This window comes from Petaurus breviceps, unplaced genomic scaffold, assembly GCF_028583685.1.
Source record: "Petaurus breviceps papuanus isolate PSGF00001 unplaced genomic scaffold, PetGlider_PUasm1.0 90865, whole genome shotgun sequence".
NCBI classification, from domain to species: Eukaryota; Metazoa; Chordata; class Mammalia; order Diprotodontia; family Petauridae; genus Petaurus; species Petaurus breviceps.
The window spans coordinates 14,888,880-14,912,438 of NW_027187367.1; the positions used below are offsets into that span (position 1 = coordinate 14,888,880).

Sequence of the window (23,559 nt, forward strand, 5' to 3'; positions counted from 1 at the left end):
TGTGTGTGTGTGTGTGTGTGTGTGTGTGTGTGTGTGTGTGTGTGTGTATCTCTTTTGGAGTTAATGGTGTCTATATATTTATTGTCTCTTGAATGATATAGTATTTATTTTTATTTTAAAGAAATTTAACTCAGGTTTCAAGGGTGCCCTATTCATCCTAGTATTTTGAGATTTGATAAACATGCCAGTTGTCACTATCCATGCTGTTTATGATTCGTATAAACATATGTAAATTATATATATTTTAAATTGGTCGCTATCTTTTGTTTTTAGGTTACAAATCAAATGGTGACAGCATGTAAAGCATATATTACTGATGGAGGGTTAAATCATGTATGGGAACAAGAAACACCAACTGTATTAAAAAAAATTCAGGTTAGTATGAATACATTTTCATAAACTAAATTATATTGCCCATTTTGTTATTGTCTTTTTTCTCTATTCATGAAGTGCCCAGTAACTGAAGTAAACACTAAACTGAGTGATGTGACAATTAAGTTATATATGTTTTGTAAGCATTCTATTTAAAATAATTTGCCTTTAAATGATTTCAGAATATGATATAATCCCCACCATTGTTTTTATTACCATCTTCATTTTTTGAGTGTAAACATTTTTTGGAAATTTTTGGAAGTCAGTAAAGTAAAAATGACAGTGGTTTATAAAGTAGATGTGACCAGTAGGAATGTGGTAATGGAAATGGAGAAGAGATTGTGGCAATGCTATAACTAGGGTGCTGCTGACAGTTCTGGAATGTTCAATGATTAGGGGAGAGGCCCTCCTAATTCCAAACTTCTTGACTAATATCACAGAAATTCAGTCCAAATCCAAAAATCGTAGGTGAAACTTCTGGATTGGCAGATGCTTTCTTTCTTTCCTTCTTTCCTTCTTTCCTTCTTTCCTTCCTTCCTTCCTTCCTTCCTTCCTTCCTTCCTTCCTTCCTTCCTTCCTTCCTTCCTTCCTTCCTTCCTTCCTTCATTTTTTCCTTCCTCCCTTCCTTCCTTTCTTCCTTCCTTTCTTTCTTTCTGCTTTTTGGTAGGGCAATTGGGGTTAAGTGACTTACCCAAGGTCACATGGCTAGTTTTTGTGTTAAATATCTGAGGTCAGATTTGAACTCAGGTCCTCCTGACTCCAGGGCTGGTGCTCTATTTACTGCACCACCTAGTCGCCCCTTGGGAGATACTTTCTTGCTTCTTAGTCAAGTCATAAACTAGTTTGATCATTTAGAATTGAGATGTTCTGTATTCTCCTACTAACTTGGACTCTTGGAGTGAACTTCTTTTTGTATTTAAACCCTGTTGCTCAACTTTTGATGTTTAGTATCTTTATATTAAACACAAAAATTGTTAGTTTATACACCTGGAAATATGAGTAAAAAGGAGTTGAGAATAAATAATGGAAAATAGATTTGACATGTTGAGAAACTTAGATATGATGAGATAGGAAGGAAGAACAGGAGTTAGAAAAGACTGTCAGGTTAATTGGTAGCTTTATGAAACTGGTAGAAATTGAAATATGCCTAATTCAGAATTATTGGCACCCTGGTATTTGTATGGCAATAGAGTAGGTTAATTAAAATGTCAGGATAAGAAGAAAGCTGTACAGAGTTACTATTTCGACAAAGCATTAAGGCTCTTATTTCAAACTGAATATTCCAGAGACTTCTTAAATTCAACATGTCTAGAACTATACTAACTCATATTTCTCCCTTTCACCTCCCAAACTTCCTTATTTCTGTTAAACATACCTCTGTTTTTCCAATATCTCAGTTTTGTATTCTCATTGTTATCCTTGACTCTCCACACATAACCCACTTATTTGCAGAATACTCAAGGAAAATCTTTCATCTTGACTGGAGCTTGGCTTCCAATCATCCTTAAGCCAGTCATCCTTAAGGGTAGCAGAAAGTACAAACACCATCTACCCCTAGGTCATGGTAAATCGCAGTCTCCTCAGTCAATACAGAGTATCCAAGGAAAGTCTTTCATCTTGACAGGAGGCCAGCTTCCAATAATCCTTAAGTCAGTCATCCTTAAGGGTAGCAGAAAGTACAAACACCATCTACCCCTAAGTCACAATAAATTATAATATCATCAGTCAATACAGAGTATTCAGAATAAAGTTCTCTTTCATCTTGACTCGAAGCTGACTTCCAAACCCCATGGCTCCCCCTCCATGGGCTGACTGCTCCCATCTCTTGCGTGGATTCACAGATAGGCAGCTTTCCAAGCTCTTTCCTGGACCCACATGTAGGCAGCTCTCTGTTCCTGTTTCATACTTCAGCTTACTGCTCTACTCCAAGATCTTTGAAGTTGCTGCCTCTAGAAAGACAAAGCTTAACAGAGCTACAACAATATTTACACACATTACCAGCATTATCATCTTAATTCACTTTCTGTCTGACAAAGTAACACAAATCAACAGACAAGACTTCTGTCTAAGAAATCAAACACAAATCAACAATAAAGCTCCAGGACTTCTGAAAAAGCAGTAAAATCCTCTTTCAGGGCTCCTATAACAGCAGTAAAGTCCTCTTTCAGGGCTTCTGTAACAGTAGTAAAGTCCTCTTTCAGGGCTTTTATAACAGCACTAAAGTCCTCTTTCAGGACTTCTGTCTAAAAACAACAGACAGGATGCTTTTGTCTGACAGACCAACAGACAGAGTGCTACAGAGAGCCCAAATCACAAGCATTCTCCCTCTCAGTTCTGCTTGGTCCCAGCTCTGCTCAAGCTTTTTTCTGCTCTGCTCCTTCTTATTCCACCCTTCCTGTTCTCCTCTTTCAGCAAGCTCCTCCTACCTTGGGCTCCATGTGATGACATTAGACCTTTTAAGGGTAGGGAAGTCTTCAATTTCCCTTATGTCTATTAAGGGCAACACAATATATACTGTTTCCAACAAAGACTTGATAGAATCAAAGGTGAGGCTCAAAGGCACTTGAATAACTGAAACAAGCAGCAAAGTTTTTTGCTTTCCATTACATGGTCTTAAGAGAGTTGCTTTTCCCAACAGTTGGGTTTACTATGCTTGAAAAACTCTAGGTCACAAGAAAGTATATTGTCATTTTTGTGTTGTTCCAGTCATATCTAACTCTACATGACTCCATTTGTGATTTTCTTGGCAAAGATACTGGAGTGGTTTGCCATTCCTTCTCCAGCTCTCTTCCTAGATGAGAAAACTGATGCAAACAGGGTTAAGTGACTTGCCCAGGGTCACACAGTTAATGGCTGAGGCCAGGTTTGAACTTAGTTCCTCTTGACTCTAGGTCCAATGTTATCCACTGCATCATCTATCTCCCTGAATGTTAAGATTACTGATTCTCTATGTTGCCTCCAAACCAGGGTAACACATTCCAGTTTCACTCAAAGTAGTCTGGATTTTGAGAACATTTCCAAAAGTGAGGGTGAAAGGTGACATTTTTTTTTAATGATGCATGTTCATTTGTTCCATAGACCTCCTGCTTTGAGCAGTGATTATGTTCTGGAACACTTCCTTTCCTAGCTAGAATTTGAGGTGTCATTTATAAAGAATCTTTCATGAGAATTTGAAATAAACATGAATCTGGCCCTCCCTAGCATATATATTCTTTTCCCTCCATAAAAAAAAAAGAGATGTGTCTGCATCAGTTACTGCAGCCTGAACTTTACTTCTTACCTACCCATCACCATGACTATGAGGGAAAAAAACAAAAAATGTGAACTAATTTAATTCTTTTTTTGTAAATATTCTTTACAGTTCTAAAGCATGCTGTTTAGGAACGTTAGCATTTGTTATATAAAAAACTTGATTTGATCGTAAAATTATTACCTAAAATTGTATCTCAAATTTAAAAGTGAAGTTTATTTATGCATGAATTATAAATCTACTCATTTAATTTATTCTTAAATGTTTTACATTTTATGTAAGCTGCCAAACACTTATGGAATTATCTTCTTAATTTTGCTTCACGAAAAATAAACAAATGCTTAATAACAGAATATCATAAGTATTATAGTAAAAAAAAGTAGTTATATTTTCTAGAATTCTTGTCTTCCACAATGTTAATTAGTTAATGATAAAACCACTCATCTTTAAAAAAGATACTGATTAAAAATAAACTCTTTGTTCATTAAATTGAATCTCATTCTATCGAATCACACTTAACAGAAGAGGAGACAGAAAGAGGTTAAGTGACTTGCCTAAGGTCACAAAGTTAGTGATAGAGATAGACTAAAATCCTGGTGTCCTGACTCTCCCTATACTCTCCCTCTCTTTGTGCTACATTAATCTATATTTCAAAAATTTTACTATTGTATAGTTTTTGGAAATCATAGCAAAAATTGATTTTTCCCAAGTTGTTCATTTTTTAAAATTGAGATTGCTTTTGGGTGATTCATATTGGGACTGGAATCTATCCAGGAAACTTTCAGCAACTTCATAGCATCAATATTCAGATAGGATCACTGGGTGGGTGTTAGGTTAGCACTATGATCTTAAGTCCTAGGCGTCTAGAGATTTTGATCAATTTATAGGGTATATATAAACTCATTTAATGATCATAGTTTCATATAATAATAATACAAAGATAGAGATGAAGAGGAAATGAGCAAAAGGTTAAAACAATTTTTTTTTCATATGAACAGAGTTTAAAAATAATAAATTTTAGCAGACAAGACTCTGGAGGGGATGAGTTGACTTATGACACCTTGTTTTTAAGTGACCAGAGAGAATCTGTAGGGAAACCTACATAAAAGGCTCACCTGTTTTACTTTTATACTTGTAGGATTGCATTTTCCTTTTCAAGGAATATCAGAAGTCTTTTCATAAAACAAGGAAGCAGATTTTGGAAGCCTTGGGGGAAAAAACATTTGAGGTTTCTGAAATGTACATATTTGGTAAATTTGAAGCATTCTGTAAAAGACTAGAGAAGGTAAGAAGCTGGTCTTCACAGTGCTAACCTTTTCTGGGGGAGGGTTTGTTGCTTATCACTTACACTAAAAATATCTATTTTTTTTGTTATCTCACACCTTTGTCCTCTTTATATAGTCTTTTTCTTCTTTTCTTCCCCTTCCCAGTAGTTAGCCCTACTGCTATTATAGATGTCTTTGTGATAAAACCAATAGTGTTTCAGCTCTTGCTGGCAATGTTCGGTTAGGTGTAATGTAGTGACTGCCCTTGAATGGGACCAGGCTGATTTTGATAATGATAAAAATTGTAGGGTAACTGTAATGAATTGGCCACTGTGAGTTTAGAAAATCAGGAAGTACTTAAATATTTGCTTGATGTGCAATCAATATTTTTTCCTACTTTGTCCACATAAAATCACTATTAACTTCATGTGTATGAGTGTGTGTGTGTGTGTGTTGCTTTTGACAGCTCTTTGGGTTTTTTTTATAACACTGCTCTTTCTTAGTTCTTCTACTCACTTCTCAGCATCTTTTGCTCTGGATTATCTTTCATATTTAACCCTTAAACCCTAACTATGAGTGTTCCTTATTCCTGGTGCCCAGCCTGGATTCCATGACAGTACAGGGAGAATCTCGTTCACCATGGATTCTGAATGACTGGGAATCAAAAGCAAGCAGCCAGACTGAAAGAACAACATTTATTAGTGCACCAGAGAAGACTGCTCCCTGATAGCAGCTTTAGCTTCTTAGAGTATAGCCAAGGTGTTTATTGGTTTTTAGGCCAGCTTATTACATAATCAATTAGCAGTAGTCTGCCAAAGAATGGAAATGAGGGAAGTTTGCAAGCCTTGGGTCACAAAAGTTACTAAAAATCTGGTTTGTTCCTGTGGAGAAATACAATTCTTGGTGGTTAGTTTTATCCGAATATTCTGTGTTGTCAATAAATATCTAAATTAGAGGAGTCTCTTCCAGATGAAATCAGTCAAGCTCATCCTGTGGTTGCTATTAAGGAGAGGAATAAAATACAGCCTGAGGATTTCTATTTATATAACCTTGTAGTTCAGTTTCTTTGACTTCTGAGGTGACTTTATCTGGGGAGAATGTGTTTCCCCACAGATTCACAATACCTCTTTAGGTTCATCCACCTCCTCTACATCCCAAAGTTCTATTCTGGGACCTCTTCATTTAAAAAAAATTATCTTGGTGATTTCATCACCTTTCATGGATTTAATTATCAGATTTAATTTAGATAACTCATAGATCTATATTTTCATCCCTAGTCTTTCCTCTGAGCTCTAGTTCCATATCACCAGTTAGCTACTGGACATTTCAAACTAGCTTTCCAGAGATAGCTAACCTATCATATCCAAAGCAGAACTTATTATGATGATTTTCCCAAAACCTACCCACCTCTTTTAAACTTATTTCTGTTGAAGACAGAAATTGCCATTCTTTGAGCCTTCCAGGTTCATGACCTTGGTATTATACTCAATTCCTCCTTCCCTCTTGCCTTACATATTCAGTAAGTTGCCAGATATTGCCATTTATATTTACACATAATTTCTCATAACTGACCCCCAATCTTTATTCACATAGCCACCACCTGTAATGGTAATGTAATTTGAATTTGAAGATCCCTTTGTATTGGCAAAGGTAACAGGTACTTAGCACTAAGTAATTAATCAAGCTGATGTTAAAGAAACAGAAGGTACAAACTCCTGTTTCCTGTTGCTGATGTAACAGGAAAGGGCTGAACAAGGAGGAGCAATACTGTATATAAGGAAAAGCCCAGAGAGGGAGAGTCAGAACCCCTTGGAGCAGGTTTCATGGAGGCAGAAGCTGATGCTGCTAGGGAGGAACGCCGCCCCGCCCCCCCCCCCCCCCATAGAGAATGATTTTTGTTTGGAGAACCTGGATGAAGTGATTTTGATTCTGGGAGACAACTGAGACTTCTGCTGAGTCCAAGGGCCAGCTACAGCTGCTGAGGATTTCTGAGGGCCAGTCAGAGCTGAGGGCCAGCTGGAGCTGCCGAGGCTTTTGAGGATTTTTGAGGGCCATCTGGAGCTGCCGAAGACTGAGGAAACATGACTGTGATGCTGGTACTTTGCCTAAACCTGTTGGTGGCTTTGTTAAGCCTTTACTTCCCAGGAACAGAGACTGTGAAGGATTTGAGAAGGACTGGACTCTGTGAGCTCCAATGTGGAGCAGGAACTGCACAGAGAGCTGGACAAGGATCTGGGAGCTGTATGCCTTTGAACCCAGGTGACAGTTTGGTGAATCCAGGTAGGATCTGGGACCATGGAAGGGGATCCAGGGAATCTGAGAGACTACTCCAAGTCAAGCTGAAAGAAGACTTTACTTGGATACTGTGTACTGACTGAGAAATTGTAATTTATTAGTGACCTAGGGGTGGAGGGTTTGTGTATTTTCTGATGATTTGACTAGTGAATGATGGATGATTAAATGATCTGAGTTAATTGAATGATTGATTGACTAAATGATTGTACTTAGTGATTGATTACTGAACAAGTGACTGATCTGTAACTTAGTGTGCCCCATAAGTGGAGAACTTTGACTATTGTACTTTGTGTCTCTTAAGAGGCACATCTCCTTAAGGATGATTGAATGATTGAGATGATTGAAAGCTTGACTTACTAAATGATTGTCCTTTGTTGAAAACTTTGTGACCACTGTGGTTAAAACTATGTGGCCATCTTAGTGATAAGTTGTTTGAATGCTGTATTTTGATTTTCTGTGATAAGCTGTAACATTGTGAATGCTGTACCTTGATTTACTGTGAATATTTTGCTCCAATTTGTTATGGAATAGAGTGTTTATTATACTGTGTAATCAGAATCTTAAAAGCTGTTCACAGTAGCATTCTTCTAGAAAGCTGCTTGTGCTTGTCTTTACACCACCTCATCACCTCTTAGATTATTGAAGCAGCTTTCTAGTTTTCTTTATCTCTCCCTGTTTCAGTATATTGTTCATACTTTTGATAGTTATTTTTCTTAAGCAGAGATCTTACCACATCACTACTCTACTTAAACCAACTGCAATGACTCCCTATTTTCTCTAGGTTAAAATATACTCTCTTCTTTTGAGCTTTTAAGGCCCTTTTCATCCAGTCTATCTTTTGAACTTCACTGGACATTAATTTCCATCTAGAACTTTGCTATCCATCCAAACTGACCATCTCTCTCTTCCTCACACACAGCATTGCACCTCCCATCTCCATTCCTTTGCACTAGTCATTCCCCATGCCTGGATCCCCCATCCCTCCTCACCACTTCATAGATTCTCTCATTTCTTTCAATATAAGGCTCAAATACCACCTTCTCTATCAATGATTCTTAACCAGGGGTCAATGAACTTTTTGAAAAATATTTTGAAAAAATTTTTATATATTTCCTTTGTTATTTTACATATTTTATTTTATGTATTTAAAAACATTCTGAGAATGAGTCCATGGGCTTTACCAGATTGCCAAAGGAGTCCAGGAGACACAAAAGAAGGCTAACAATCTCGTTCCATATAAAGCCTTTCCTGATAACCCTATGTGCTAGGGTTCTCCCTCTCAAATAGCCTTGTATTTCTTTGTATTTTTTCTCTTCATATTCTGCATGTATTTGTATATGGACTTGTCTTCTTTGTTAGAATGCAGGCTCCTTGAGAATAAAGATTGTGTTATTGTTTTTATTTGTGTTCTTGGTGTGTAACACAGTGCCTGGCACATAGTAGGACCATAATAAATGCTTATTGATTGACTGGAGGAGCAGAGGGCAGCAGAGTAATCTGTTGCCCTTGAAGGTCAATGTGAGAAGAGCTTAATGTTTCATGGCCTAAAGCTCCAGCTAATGTAGTTATCAGCAGCTTCAGAAGAAATGACCCAGAACAGTTGAGCTCTTGCCCATTATCTGTAGTTGCTAAGTAGTAGCTGAAGGAGCATAGAACAATTCAGGCAAATCTCTTGCCAGGTAAGTTTATATGCTGCAGCATAATGAATGTATGGTTCAGAGATGATGTGCATGAGCTTGTTCAAGAAATTAGATGTTTCTTCAGCAGGTGCAAACTGTAGCCTCATGGAAGGATAAACATGATCAGTGGAACATAATTTTCAGAAACACCTGGCCGTGTAACCTTGAGCAAGTTACTTAACCCCAATTGCTTTAAAAAAAAAAAAAAGAACATGATTTTGAGTTTGGTCTAGTTTAAGGTCACATTAGCTCTGCTCTTGTCTTTTAATTGCCTAGAGTAATATCGTTTTCATGATTTAAGTTTTATTTTTCTTTGTTTTTTAGGTTATAATGTTGAATCTTGAGTATCTAGCAAAGGGCCTTGCATATAATAAGTACTTAATAAATGCTTCTTCCTCAGTAGAGTAGAATAGGATAGGACAAGACAGGATAAGCTAGGATAACATAACAGAATTAATTTATATAGCCTTGATAGTATAATTCAGGGATAGCTTTCAGTTTAATACTGCATATGTATGTGTATGTATGTATTCCAGTATAGTTGTGTAGATCGATTGATCTATCTTTCTACCTATATCTATATATTTTGATGGCATTTTGTAGGGTTTTTCTTTTGTAATCTGGTATATACATTGCAATATATCCAGTTATAATTATGTAGATTATGGTAATTTTGATTAATATGAGATAATTGCACAGCATTATACAATCTAATTGTGTAAACCACCCCAAAGGAAAACTTAGGATATGGCAACAAAAAATTAGTTTTTCACCAATTCTTCTAAAGGTTATAGGCAGTAGAGAACCTCTTAATATGGTATATTAATCCAAACTCTAAGAATTATAGTGGATAGAAGACTGTCCTTGAAGCCAGAAAGACTTGTGTTCAAGGTCTACCTTTGAAATACACTAGCTGTGTGACCTTGGGCAATTCCTTAGCCTTTCAGTGCTTTAGTCAATGACCTCAAAACAGAAGTTGTAGAGAATGTTCTGACCTGTCTGGGTAGAGAAATTCAGTTACCTGGTAGTTCCATATAATAATAAAATCCAGTTTCTATTTCTATAACCACAGCAGGAAGCTTGAAGAATGATAAAATGCTCACAATTAGGTTCATTTAGAGCTGGATCTCAGGTTTGACTCCATTTAACCAGAGAGGTCAGGTGATTTGCCCAAGGTCACATAAGTGGCAAAACTAGGATTCAAATCCAAGTGTTTTTTTATGGCATTTCTGTCTTTGAATATGAAAGAAAGTCAGACATCTTAGATGCCATAAAGACTGAAAAAAACTTGCAGAAAAAAAAATTGGATTAATCTTGTCTGGTCTGTCCTTGCTACATTATTGTATGAATGTTTATTTAATACCCTCAATGAATGATTCAACATAAGAAATTTAGTTTTAAAGGATTATTAACACTAGTGTTCCCTTTATATAATGAAATACCTGCTTTTCTTTTAAAGATTACAGAAATGATTACAATTGTGCAAACTTATTCAGCTTTGAATAATTCTACCATAGAAGGAATAGATATCATGGCAATGAAATTCAAAAATATATACCAGGGTATTAAGAAAAAACAATATGATACTCTGGATCCACGGAGGACAGAATTTGATGCAGATTTTTTAGATTTTTCAACAAAAATCAATGGGTTAGAGGTAAGTAATAATTCTATGCTGCTTTTAATTTAGTAAAAATAAATATAATACTGGGCTTTCCTATATTTGTTCTTTCATAAACCATGAAGTTAGGGCAAACATATCACTTAAAAAGGTAAGAAATATCTGTCGATCAATCTGACCAATGTTTATTGGGTAATTTAAAATTTCAACCACTGTTTTATACGTTCACAAATGACTGAAGACCTATGTCTATTTCAACACTGCTGGCAGCCTGAAGAAATATAGTACTAAGGCCATATTTTAATTTTTAATTTAATTTAATTTTTTCTTCATTTTTCAAATGCTTTATTAACTTCTGATTTACATCTTTCATTTCCACCATATTTTGAGTTACAAATTTTATCCCCATTTTTCCCCTACCCACCCCCCCAAAAATATCAGTCCCCCAGGATATCCCCTCCTCCAATCTGCTCTCTCCCATATTTTTTCCCATACCCCTTTCGACTTTTCCAGTAGGGCATGGTGGATCTCTATGCCCCAGTGCCTGTATATCTTATTTCCCAATTACATGTAATATAGTATTAATAATAATATATATATGTATTTAAACATTTTATTTTAAAACTTTGAATTAAAGATTCATTCCCTTCCTCCCTTGTCACCCACCCTTACTGGGAAGATAAGCAGTTCAGTATAGGTTGTACATGTGTAGCTAATGCAAAACAATAACATAGTAGATATATGTAAAAGATTGACTATATTTCCCTCCCTCCTATCCCACCTCCCACTTGTTCTGTTCTCTACTTTGAACCCATCCCTTTCAAAAGTGGATGCTTCCAACTTTCCTCCCCCCAGCCTGCCCTCCCTTCCAACATCCCCCCTCTGATCCCCTTCCCCCCTATTCTCCTGTAGGGTGAGATACCCTATTTAGTGTGTATTTCATTCCCTCCCTAAACCAGATTCAATGAGAATGAGGTTGACCCATTCTCTTTTGCCTTCCTATTCTTCCCCTCCATTGTAACCATTTTCCCTTGCCTCTTCTTTATGAGATAGTTTACCCTATTCTGTCTCTCCCCATCTCCTCTCTGTCTCTCTCACTTCTTAATTTCACCTTTTAAGTATCATCCCTTCCTGTTAAATTGGTCCTGTGCCCTCTATCTATGTATATCTATAAACATGTATACACACGTTCACATATGTATTCATATGCCCATATACCCTTATATATATATATATATATTTCAATTCCCTTCAAATATTTTCATACTGACAAAAGTTTCATCGTTACAATTATTGTTTTTCCATATAGGAATGTTAATAATTCCACTTTGATAAGTTCCTTATGATTTCTTTTCCCTGTTTACCTTCTCTTGCTTCTTGTATCTGAATGTCAAATTTTCTATTCAACTCTGTTTTTTTGAGCAAGAATGCTTGAAAGTCCTCTATTCCACTGAATGACCATATTTTCCCCTGAAACATGATACTCAGTTTTGCTGGGTAGGTGATTCTTGATTTTAATCCCAGCTCCTTTGACCTCTGGAATATCATATTCCAAGCCCTTCGATCCCTCAATGTAGAAGCTGCCAGATATACCAGAGTTATCCTGATTGTGTTTCCACAATATTCAAATTGTTTCTTCCTGGCTGCTTATAATATTCTCTCCTTACTCTGGGAATTCCAGAACCTGGCTATAATATTCCTAGGAGTCATATTTTTGGGATCTTTTTCAGGAGGTGATTGGTGGATTCTTTCAACCTCTATTTTGCCCTCTGGTTCTCAAACATCAGGGCAGTTTTCTTTGAGAACTTCCTGGAGGATGATTTCTAGGTTCTTACTTTGAACATGGCTTTCAGGTAGTCCAATAATTTTTAAATTATCTTTCCTGGATCTATTTTCCAGGTCAGTGGTTTTTCCCATGAGATATTTCACATTGCCTTCTATTCTTTCATTTCTTTGGATCTGTTTAACAGCATCTTGATTTCTCATAAAGTCATTAGCTTCTATTTGCTCTAATCTAATTCTGAAGGAATGCTTTTCCTCAGTGAGCTTTTGAGATTCTTTTTCCATCTGGAAAATTTGGCTTTTTAAGGCATTCTTCTCCTCATTGCCTTTTTGAGTCTCTTTTGCCATTTAAGTTAGTCTCTTTTTTAAGGTGTTGTTTTCCTCAGTCAGGCTGTTGACTCACATTTTGTAATTTTCATTCTCATTTCTCTTCCCAATTTTTCCTCCACTTCTCTTATCTGCTTCTTAAGGTCCTCTATGGCCTGTAACGAGCTTGTGTTTTCCTTTGAAGCTTTTGGTGCAGGAATTCTGACTTTACTGTCTTCCTCCTGTTCCATACTTTGCTCCTTTTTGTTCCCAAAATAGGAGTCTAATGTTGGAATCTTCTGTCTGCTTTGTTTCCTTTGCCTGGTCATGTCACCCCTCAGTCACTTGACCCCTGGGATTTTTGCCACAGTAGGACTCTGCCACCAGACAGGGGAGCTTTGGTCCCAAATGCTGGGGTTTTCTTAGCTGCTGGAAGTATTAGATGGGTGCCCTCTCTGAGGCCTCCACACGCTCTGGCAAGCTGGACACACACCCCAGGACCTCCACCCTAGACTGAAATACAGATCCAATCAGGTTAAAGCAAGAGCAATTACCCCTTAGACTGGTTGCTTGGTCCCCCTACACTCTGCAGGCCAATAGCTGAAGCTACCACATGGTGCTGGCTGGCTGTGCTGGGGGCTCAGCTGCTTCTCATCCTGGGGGCAAAAGCCATGCACTCCCACTTACTGTGTTCCAAGGTCCAGACTGCACTGACTTCTCACTTTGGCCTTCACATCTATGTGTTAATAATTCTGGAAATGGCCACAGCTGCTGCTGATCGGTAGTCCCTCTGGCCAGCAGTTGGTCAGAACTTCCCTGGGGCTAAAACCTCCGGCTCATGGTAGACCTGGGTTCGACTCCCAGAGTGCTGCACTGGCCAATTCCTTCCGGGCTGTCCTTAGTGGGAGGTTAGCTTCTCTGTGTCATTTTGTGGGTTTTACAGCTCCAGAGTTTGTTCAGAGTCCCCTTTTTACATTGATTGGTGAAGGTGGAAGCTGGAGCCGCTCAGAGGTCGTGCTTCTACTCTGCCATCTTGACTCTGCTCCCCCCCCTTAATTTTTAATTTTATACGTTCTTATTCACTTATTAAGGTATCAGTTTAATTTCTTCCATGCCCAAGGCAGGTGGCCCCATGGTAATAATTAGTAAATTGTATCTTCCTGATTCATGTTTATAAAGCTTTTAGAATATATCCTCTTGGATCATAGGGAAAATAAATCCCCCCAGTCTCTATATCCAGATTCTCAGTTACAAATCTGAGAATGAACCAACTGCCTTTTTTTTTTTTTTTTTTGCATTTTGGAGGGCAATTGGGGTTAAGTAACTTGCCCAAGGTTACACGGCTAGTTTTTTAGTGTGGGTGTTAAGTGTCTGAGGCTGGAACCGAACTCAGGTCCTCCTAACTCTGGGGCCGGAGCTCTTACTCACTGCACCACCTAGCCGCCCGCAACTGCCTTCTTGAAGCTGCTAGGTATGGTTTCAGTAGACAACTGTGGATGGAGGGAGAATGTCAAGAAAACCCTAAAGATAATGTGGTGCGTCTGTGAGGCAGTTTGTATCTCACCTTTTGGAATATGGATGGAATGCATTCCCCTCCCCAGAAAGACATAAAAGCGCAAGAGCATTCTTAAACTTTCAGTTTTTTAAAAAATGTTCTATTTTTGCTCTTGAAAAAACATTGTTTGAGGTGGCCAAGTGGTGCAGTGAGTAAGAGCACTGGCCCCAGAGTCAGGGAGACCTGGGATCGGTTCTGGCCTCAGATACTTAACACCCACACAATATAACTGGCTGTGTAACCTTGAGCAAGTTACTTAACCCCAATTGCTTTAAAAAAAAAAAAAAGAAAAAGAAAAACATTGTTCTCTATTCTAAATAATACCCCCTCTCAAGAAGAACTATTTCTTTTTATAAATAAGCACAGTTAAGCAGAATAAACCAACACATTGACCATTTCTTGAAAATGTATCTCTTACTGTGTACCTGTAGCCTGTCACCTCTCTACCAAGAGGCAAGAATTGTGCTTCCACATCAGTTCTCTGGACTCACCCTTGGTCACTGTATTGATCAGAGTTTCATTGTTGTTTTCCTTTACCTTATTGAGGTTATCATGTCATTTATTTTGCATTGAAGTATCTATAAGTTTCTCTGAAATTTTCGTAGCCATCATTTCTTACATAGCACATGGTAGTTGCTAAACAAATGTTTATTGATTGTTGATCATTGTAGGACTACAAAAAAGTGGCCTGCTATAGAATATTATTTGACAAGGCCTGCAACTTCCCTTCTTATATCTTTATTTAGGGTACCTTCCATTTTTATGTGTAGATTCTCATAAAAAATTTTATAGAATGGGAGAAGTAGGCATGTGAATTGGCTGTATTATAGTTTATGGGTCATAAATATATAATGTATATTTTTTCAAGTGTGATATTTTTCCAATTCCTGTCCACTTTAAGATATTTTTTTCCACTCTCAAAATTGTATCATCTTAACCATAGACCTCTTCATGTCTACTTGGTTTGTCTAGTCCAGCTGTTGTTCTTCCCAAGTTTATTTTTTTGAGTGCCATTTCTGCTTTTTCAATCAGTAGCTTGGGGACAATAATGTGAGAATTCATATGTGAGGATTTCACTGTCACTGATGGATAAAATAATTTATTATAAAATTACTCACAACTGTTGTTCATCTGAAGCCCTTAGGAGTCACTGAAGACCTCAATATAAGCTCACCATTCTGTTTTTAAGTCCAGGGCAGTGGTCCAGCAGGTTCATATTGTGCTTTCCCCCTGCTGTTTTGGGGAGATTTTTAGTACTGATTATTAATGCATGTCAATAAACTTCAGAACCCCAATATTAGGGAAGAGATATTTTCTGTCCCTAATGATTAGGAAGAGAATGGCCTCTCTACATTCTAATTCTGTAAAGTCTAAGTCACTGAATTTTTCACTAGGCTTTATACCAAACACTCAGAATGGAGTAAAATTGAGTTTATTTGGTGACAAAACTGGTATAAACAGGTATAAACAAATAAGACCTGAAAAAAGAAGAAAATGCCACAAAAGAAAGTGATGCAGGTTACTAGGAAGAGATAACCGTTTAGGGGATGAAAAGTAGATAAATTACTCAGGCCTCAGTGGTAGGCACAGTCAGGCAAGATCTGTCCTCAGATATCATTCTATAAATTGGTTAGTGAGCAAGGGAAAGTTTCAGCTGATTCTGCTTGTGATCAGTCCTGAGTAGCATTGTCCTCCATTTGTGATTGGCTATCTAGGCTTTTTTATTCTCCCCCTTCTCTTTTAGTTTAAAGCTCCTTTGTTTAGATTCTGAAGACTTCAGGCAGATATGTTTGATCATCTTTGTTAGTTGCACCATATTCTTGACCAAGAATCTGTCATTCCTGTATTTCTTAGCAGTCACCTAGAAATTTAAAAGCTTTGCTCAGATGATGCCTTCTTAATTAGCTGTTCACTTTACAAATCTTTATTTCTCTTCCAAAGCACTATCTGTGGTCATCAACATTGATTAAAACACTATTCTCACATGAAATACCAGAACTGGATAGCAGTCATCAGGTTGACCAATCTTGGAAGAGTATCGTGTCATGGTTGCATGTACCAAGAAGACTTCAGGCCTGTTCATTGTCATTGTCAGACTGACAAGCAGCTGCTTCTTGGCTGGGAGTCATCAACTTCAACTGGTTGTTTGTTTTTCTTTATTGAATGGTTATTTCCTCTCATAACACCTGTCATCTACAGAATTTGCTGCTATGTCTTAGCTGTCTTCTCATCAAGGAGCTTTCATCTGCTCTCTCTTCTATTTTGGGGATGGCCCAGGTTCACCCTTATTCATTCCTCTCCTGACTGTGCTTCTGACTTTGGATATGGCCACTCCCCACTTTTGCCTCCTTTCCAACTCCCTTTTATGTATTCTCTTTCTTCCATTAGAATGAGTAATTTATCCTTGAGGTCAGGGACAGCTTTTTTGGTTGTATCTGTATCCCCTGTGCTTTGCATAGTGCCTGGTACGTACTTCATGCTTAATAAGTGTTTGTTTCCTAATTGTGGCTTCTTGAAGAACAGATGTTTTCTCTTCAAAAGGTGCTGTGCCCTTCTTTTTGAGAAAATTGTAATAAAAGCTTCTCATATCTATTACTTAGATGAAAATATTTAACATTCTTTTTTCATATCTCTTCTTGTAACATTCTACCGCTGTCGTCCTGACATATCTGGATTCACTTTCCTTTGTCAAATCCTTTTATCTTCTAATTTTTTTGAAGGAAAACTTCATTCTCCAATTACCTGTCAAATGGAGAGGTATTCCTTAAGCCTGGTTATTTTCTCTTTTTTAGGAGGGAGGTCACCTTCTCTTTTTGATACAGCAACTATTTGTGCAAGCACAAAAGACAAATATAACTTATGTGTCCCTGCAAAATTCTCTCTATTCTCAATTATTTCTGGAAGCAAGGTTCTCCATCTTTTGTGATTCTTGTTAGTGTCTCTTTTGGATTGCTCCCCTAGAGCACTATCATCAAGATAACTCTCTATTGTATTTGTCCTCAAGTTTAAAGAAAGTGCTCTCTGATTCTGCTCCATTACAAAGAGATTTTAAGTTTGCAAATTGTAACAGAAGCTGGCAGCGATGAGCAAGAAGATGGTCTCACTTTGAGCATAAGGAATTCAGTGAAACATGGGAGGATTTGTATAAAGTGACAAAGTGAAAAAAACAGAACCAAGAAAAATTATATCTGGTGACTACAATTGCTTAAATAATAATTTCAAAATACTTGAATTTCAATTATCGTAATAAATAAAAAATTTCAATTAATCGTAATAAACAATCTTTGTCTTGGACAACTAATCAGGAAACGTGCCTTAGTATAGAGGATGGGGCTTAGGGATATATGGAATACAGTATATTCTGTCATAAAGGATTGATTTATCAGTTGTATTTTTTTTTTTTAATTTTTCACTGTTCAAGGAACACTTCAGTCTTTTGGGGGGATTTAAGGTGAAATGACTTGAATATTACATATATAACATATCTCATATTTTATAGATATAATTTTTAATATATAGTATAAAAGACAAAAAATTTTAAAATGAGTAAATAAATGAATAAATAACTTCAAAAAAAGGAACTTGGTCTTTTCTCATAACAACAGGCTCTCTGAAATTTGGAGACTATAAACTCCTGGGCATTAGAGCTTGCTAGCTATGGCTATCTTGTGCTTTGGGACTAAAATATCTTCTGAAAAAATTGTTTATTAGTGAATTCGTTTGTACTCTCAAGAAATGCTAAGTATTGCAAAAGAAATGATTCTCTTTACATTAACTTACCAAAATTTATTAGCTATCATTCCATTAAGTTGAATATAATAGGAGCTCCTTCTTAATATAAAAAGACATTAATCACACTTTTAATGTCTTATACTGAATATTTTTTTTTTACCATATAATCCAAATTGCTCATATATTTAAAAAAAATCAACATGAGAAGCAGTGGACATTAGAGTTAGGAAGACCCAGGTTCACTGAACACGTCATTGTTCAGTCATTTTTAGTCATGTCTGACTCTTTGTAACCTCCATTTGGGGTGGTCTTGGCAAAGATACCAGAGTGGTTTGCTATTTCCTTCTCCAGCTAATTTTACAGACTGAGGCAAATAGTCAAGTGACTTGCCCGGGGTCACACAGCTAGTAAGAATCTGAGGCCATATTTGAACTCAGTAATATGAGTCTTCCTGACCTTCCTGACTTCAGTTCCAGTATACTAATCACTGCACCACTGAACCTCCCTGAGAGTTAAACATTTCTCTTATTTAAATCCCAATTGGATGGAGAGTTCCCAGACCAGTGAAATAAGAGATCTTTGATGTATTAATATATGCTTGTTGATAATTAGTTTTACTTGCACTTTCTATAATTTTACATTTAACTATGTAGTGACTGTGTCAAAATATTGTTTCTAGCAATTTAAAGCCCATGATGTGATGCTAAGCAACATCTTACAGAGGGACTCAAGGAACAATAAAGTTAGAAGGATTTCTCATACTTTAACCTTTTATTTTCAGGATTCTCCTTGTCTCTTAAGAGTCCTTCCTCAATGACTTCTGGTATTGGTAGCTACATTTAAAGTAACTTGGAGTCTGTTAGAAATACTATAATGCTATAAATTACAGTAATCATTGTTGATCACAAATTGACTGTTTGCCACAATATATAATACTACATAGTTCAAATATTAATATTTTCTCCTAGGTACAAATACAAGCCTTCATGAGCAGTATTTTTGGGAAAATCTTGTCTTCTCAACATGCTCTTCACCAACTTCAGCGGTATTTATTAATAATTTGAATATAGCATAATTTAAAACATTGTGTTTGTAAATGAAACAGTCTTAAGTTTGGAAGTCTTAAGTTCAGTTATCATAGTCATAACATTCTCTATAATAATAATAACTTCTGAAAGTTATGGTTAAAAAGCATAATATAACATGTTATCTTTTTCATTGACAGTTTTAGAAGGGGATTTCTTAATATAAAGACATTAAACGCACTTTTAATGGCTTATACTGAATGTTATTTTTTATACCATGTAATCCAAATTTCTCATATATTTAAAACAAATTCCTTATATACTACAGTGGAGACAAATAATCTTTGACCAGCTTTATAACTGATATAATTTCTTTTTCCTTCCTTCCTTGCTTCCTTCCTTCCCTCCTTCCTCATAGAAATATTTACTTCAAGATACAACTACAATGAATAGAGCACCAGCCCTGGAGTCAGGAGGACCTGAGTTCAAATTTGGCCTCAGACACTCGAAATACTTACTAGCTGTGTGACTTTGGGCAAGTCATTTAACCCCAATTGCCCTCCACCCAAAAAAGATACAACCACAAACATACAAACTTAATTACCCAGCACATATAACACATATTCTGTCCTACCCCCTTCCCAGCATCTGTCTCTGGGAAAGGGAACAGGTTTAGGTCCACAGCTTAACTTGATTCCTTTAGAGCACAGTCCCACTCTCTAGTCCAAAAACCTCTCAGGCTTACATCCTAGCTACGCTGGCTTTTCAAGGCTTCCCTTCTGGGCTCCCAGTCGTATACCCAGTCTTCAGTCCTGGCTCCAAGGTTGCTGTGACTTGAACTCCTGGGTCCATGAGGATCACCTCCAGTATCTGAAAACGAGGAGGACAAACAACAGAGAAAAGAAAAAAATGCCCCCATTCCCATTTCTTGCAGCTGAAGTAAAAGAGAGGGAGCAGGGGAAACAAAGTCCTTCCTCTCTTAGAAGTTCATTTCGTGGCATTCTGACTGTGGGTCACCTAGGATCTTTACCCTCTGGATGCAACAATTAAAAGTGACTGAAAGGAGCAGAAAAACAGCATAAAAGGGTTGCAATTTCTAATAGTAAAATCAAAACTCCCTTCTCTTCCCCACAGAGCCAACCAGAACAGGCTGGTGGCTGCTCTCTAATAACCACATGCACAGCTCAGGGGTAGCAGGGTCGGGGGCAAGCAGAGGCAGGAACAAGGGCCAGAAGGAGTGGTTTCAATGTTCTTGTTAAAATTCTCCCCAGTGGCCACAATAGCTGCTTTGAGGAACTAACTTAAGAGTTGGCTGATCTGGGTATTTTTGTCCTTGCTCTATCCTAGATGAGCTAATTGACCTTGAGCAAGTCACAATCCTGAAATCATTTTCTTTTTCAGTAAATTGAGTATAACTTACAACTTACCTCAAGGGGTTGGTATTTAGATAAAATAATATTTAAAGGTGCTTTTAAAAAGTAAATATGTTATGAAAGCATGAAGATCCTAATCATTATTATAAATACTTAGCATTTATGTAGAGCTTCAAGATTTGCAAAGGGATTTTTTTGTCTTTTTTTTAAATTAAATTATTTATTTTTAGTTTTTAACATTTTACTTTCATGTTTTAAATTTTCTCTCCCTTCCCCCTCCCTCTCCAAGATGGCATGCAATCTGATATAGGCTCTACACATACATTCCTATTAAACACATTTTCACATTTGTCATGTTACATAGAAAAATTATAACAAATGGGAAAAAACCATGAGATAAAAAAAGAAAACAAAAAAAAAAAGGAAATAGTTTGCTTCATTCTGCATTCTGACTCTATAGTTCTTTCTCTGGATGTGGCTGGAATTTTCCATAGTGTGTCCTTAGGAATTATTTTAGATCCTTGCATTGCTGAGAAGGGCTAAGTCTATCAAAATCAGTCCTCTCACACCGTGGCTGTTACTGTATACAATATTCTCTTGCTTCTGCTCCCCTCATTAAGCATCAGTTCATATAAGTCTTTCCAGGTTTCTCTGAAGTCTGCCTGTTCATCATGTCTTATAATAGCACAATAGTATTCCATTATATTCATATAACACAACTTTGCAAACTGCTTTTCAAACATTATATCATTTTGTCCTCTCAAGAATTTGGGAAGGTAAGTGCCGTTATTATCCCCCTTTTGTAGATGAGGAAATTGAGGCAGAGGTTAAGTGGCTTGTTTAGGGTCACACAGCTGGTAACTGAGGCTGTACTTGAACTTAAGGCTTTATGACTTAAGGTACAATAGTGTCTACCATACCACCTCACTGCAAAACATACTATTAGAGATTGATTTCTGTGATTGCTGTGGTTATTTGGTGGCAACTTATTTTGCTATAAATCCTATGACTCTAAAGCTTCCTGAATATAATTTTATTTTAAATGTAGAGTTGATATGTGCATTCACATTACAAGCATGTGTTAAATGCATTAATAAATTCAGGTCAGTTCAATTCTAGCAACAAATTCTTGAATATGTTTCATCAGTAGTTAAATAGTAATCAAATAATTCATGAACTAATTCCATTTCAATTACTTTCAGATTTCAAAAGCTGAACATTCCTTGCCTACAGTTAGAAATTGCACATACCATTCAGCGCATTCTTCAGTTTTATGCTGCTGAACTTGAATCTACAAAAAAGGTAAGTGTTCTATTCAAATTGGAAACTTGGAATAATATATTCATATAAAAATATTTCTTTTGAAAATCTTTGATACCATTTGGCTTTTAGGCCCAAGGTAATTCGTCAGGACAATTTGTTGTATACCTCTTTACTACCCTAGACGACTGATTTTGTTCCACAGGAGCCATTTTTGTATTTTTGCCCATAGAAATATATAATATAGAGAAAGATTATTATTCATTGTAACCAGGTGCTCACTCTTTTATTTCTTCCTCAGAATTGAGTATGATGGTAGAAATATGTAGATGTGTGCAGGTGGAAGGTAGGCAAGAAAATGTGTTATGGCATTACTGAGCAGCAAGTTATTGGCCATAATGTTCTACTCTTTAGTGGTAGCTACCATAGACAACATATTGGTTTAACAATGGGAAAATGAATGTGGACTATTATGTTTACCATTATATATTTGACAGCAGTTTTTAAATTATAGCTTTATCTTGCTAATAAAGAAGACCCTCCCCTTGCCAGAAACATGCCTCCTGTAGCAGGAAAGATACTGTGGGTGAGGCAGCTTTTCCGGAGAATCAGTGAGCCAATCAACTACTTTTATGTAAGCTGATAATTATGTTATGCATATGACATTGCTTTGATTAATTGATATGTTGTTCCACTTAGTGAAACTTCTTACGTTAAAGATACTTTACCTCTTGCTATAATCTTAAAATCTTAAATCACATCATATAGATACCATGGTCATATTTTAATATTTGATGCCTTACTATACACACATACATGTATGTATGTGTGTGTATACACACATGTGTAATTTTCCCTAATTACATATTAAACCTTTTCTTTAACATTTGGGTTTTTTTTTTGTAGAGTTTTCAGTTCCAAATTCTACCTCTTCCTCCCCCCCATAGTAAGCAATCAGATATAAGTTATACATGTGCAATTATGGAAAACATTTTGCATACTAATAATTTTGTACAAGGCGACTTGAATAAAAGAAAAAGAATAGAAGAAAGAAAGTAAAATATAGCATGTTTCAGTCTGTATTCAGACAATGTCAGTTCTTTCTCTGGAGGCAGATAGTATACTTCATCGTTAGTCCTTTGGGATTGTCTTGGATCATTGTATTGCTGAGAGTAGCTAAGTCATTCACACTTCTTCATTGTACAGTACTGCTGTTACTGTGTACAATGTTCTTCTGGTTCTGCTCCTTTCACTTTTCATAAGTTTAAGTCTTTCCAGGTTTTTCCTGAAATCATCCTGTTTGTCATTTCTTATAGCACAATAATATTCCATCAGAATCATATACCACATCTTCTTTAGCCATTTCCCAATGGTTATGCATCCCTTTGATTTCCAATTCCAACCACAAAAAGAGCTGCTATAAATATTTTTGTATCTTTGACATACAGACCCTAGCGGTGGTATTACTGGTTCAAAGGGTGTGAACAGTTTTACACCCTTTGGGCATAGTCCAAATTGCTCTGCAGAATGGTTGGTTCAGAATGGTTCACATCTCCACCAATGGTGTATTAATGCCCCAGTTTTCCCACATTCCCTCCAATATCCATCATTTTCCTTTTTTGTAATATTAGCCAAACTTATATGTGTGAGTACCTCACAATCATTTTAATTTGCATTTCTCTAATCAATAGTAATTTAGGTCATTTTTTCCTAAGCTTGTAGATAGCTTTGATTTCTTCATTTGAAAACTGCCTGTTCATATACTTTGACCAGTATCAATTGGGGAATGACATATCTTTATAAATTTGACTCAGTTCTCTATGCATTTGAGAAACAAGGTCTTTATCAGAGGTAATTGTTGCAAAAATTTCCCCTCAGTTTTCTGTTTTCCTTTTAATTTTGGTTGCATTGGTTTTGTTTGTTCAAAAACTTTTGAATTTTATATAATCAAAATGATATGTTTTATATTTTGAAATTCTCTCTATATTTTCTTTGGTCCTAAATTCTTCCCTTTGTCCATAGATCTGGCAAATAAACTATTCCC

The 23,559-nt window shown here is 36.5% G+C and overlaps 1 protein-coding gene across 1 annotated transcript in view; it reads left to right on the top strand.

Annotated features, from left to right (window-relative positions):
• DNAH8 (dynein axonemal heavy chain 8) overlaps positions 1-23,559 on the top strand; it is a 406,776-nt gene that overhangs the window by 61,722 nt on the left and 321,495 nt on the right. Inside the window, exons 11-16 of the mRNA XM_069073664.1 lie at positions 274-375; positions 4,761-4,907; positions 10,321-10,518; positions 18,826-18,902; positions 21,458-21,557; positions 22,030-22,149. Of these exons, the coding sequence (XP_068929765.1) occupies positions 274-375; positions 4,761-4,907; positions 10,321-10,518; positions 18,826-18,902; positions 21,458-21,557; positions 22,030-22,149 (744 nt within the window). The remainder of the gene's footprint in view (positions 1-273; positions 376-4,760; positions 4,908-10,320; positions 10,519-18,825; positions 18,903-21,457; positions 21,558-22,029; positions 22,150-23,559) is intronic.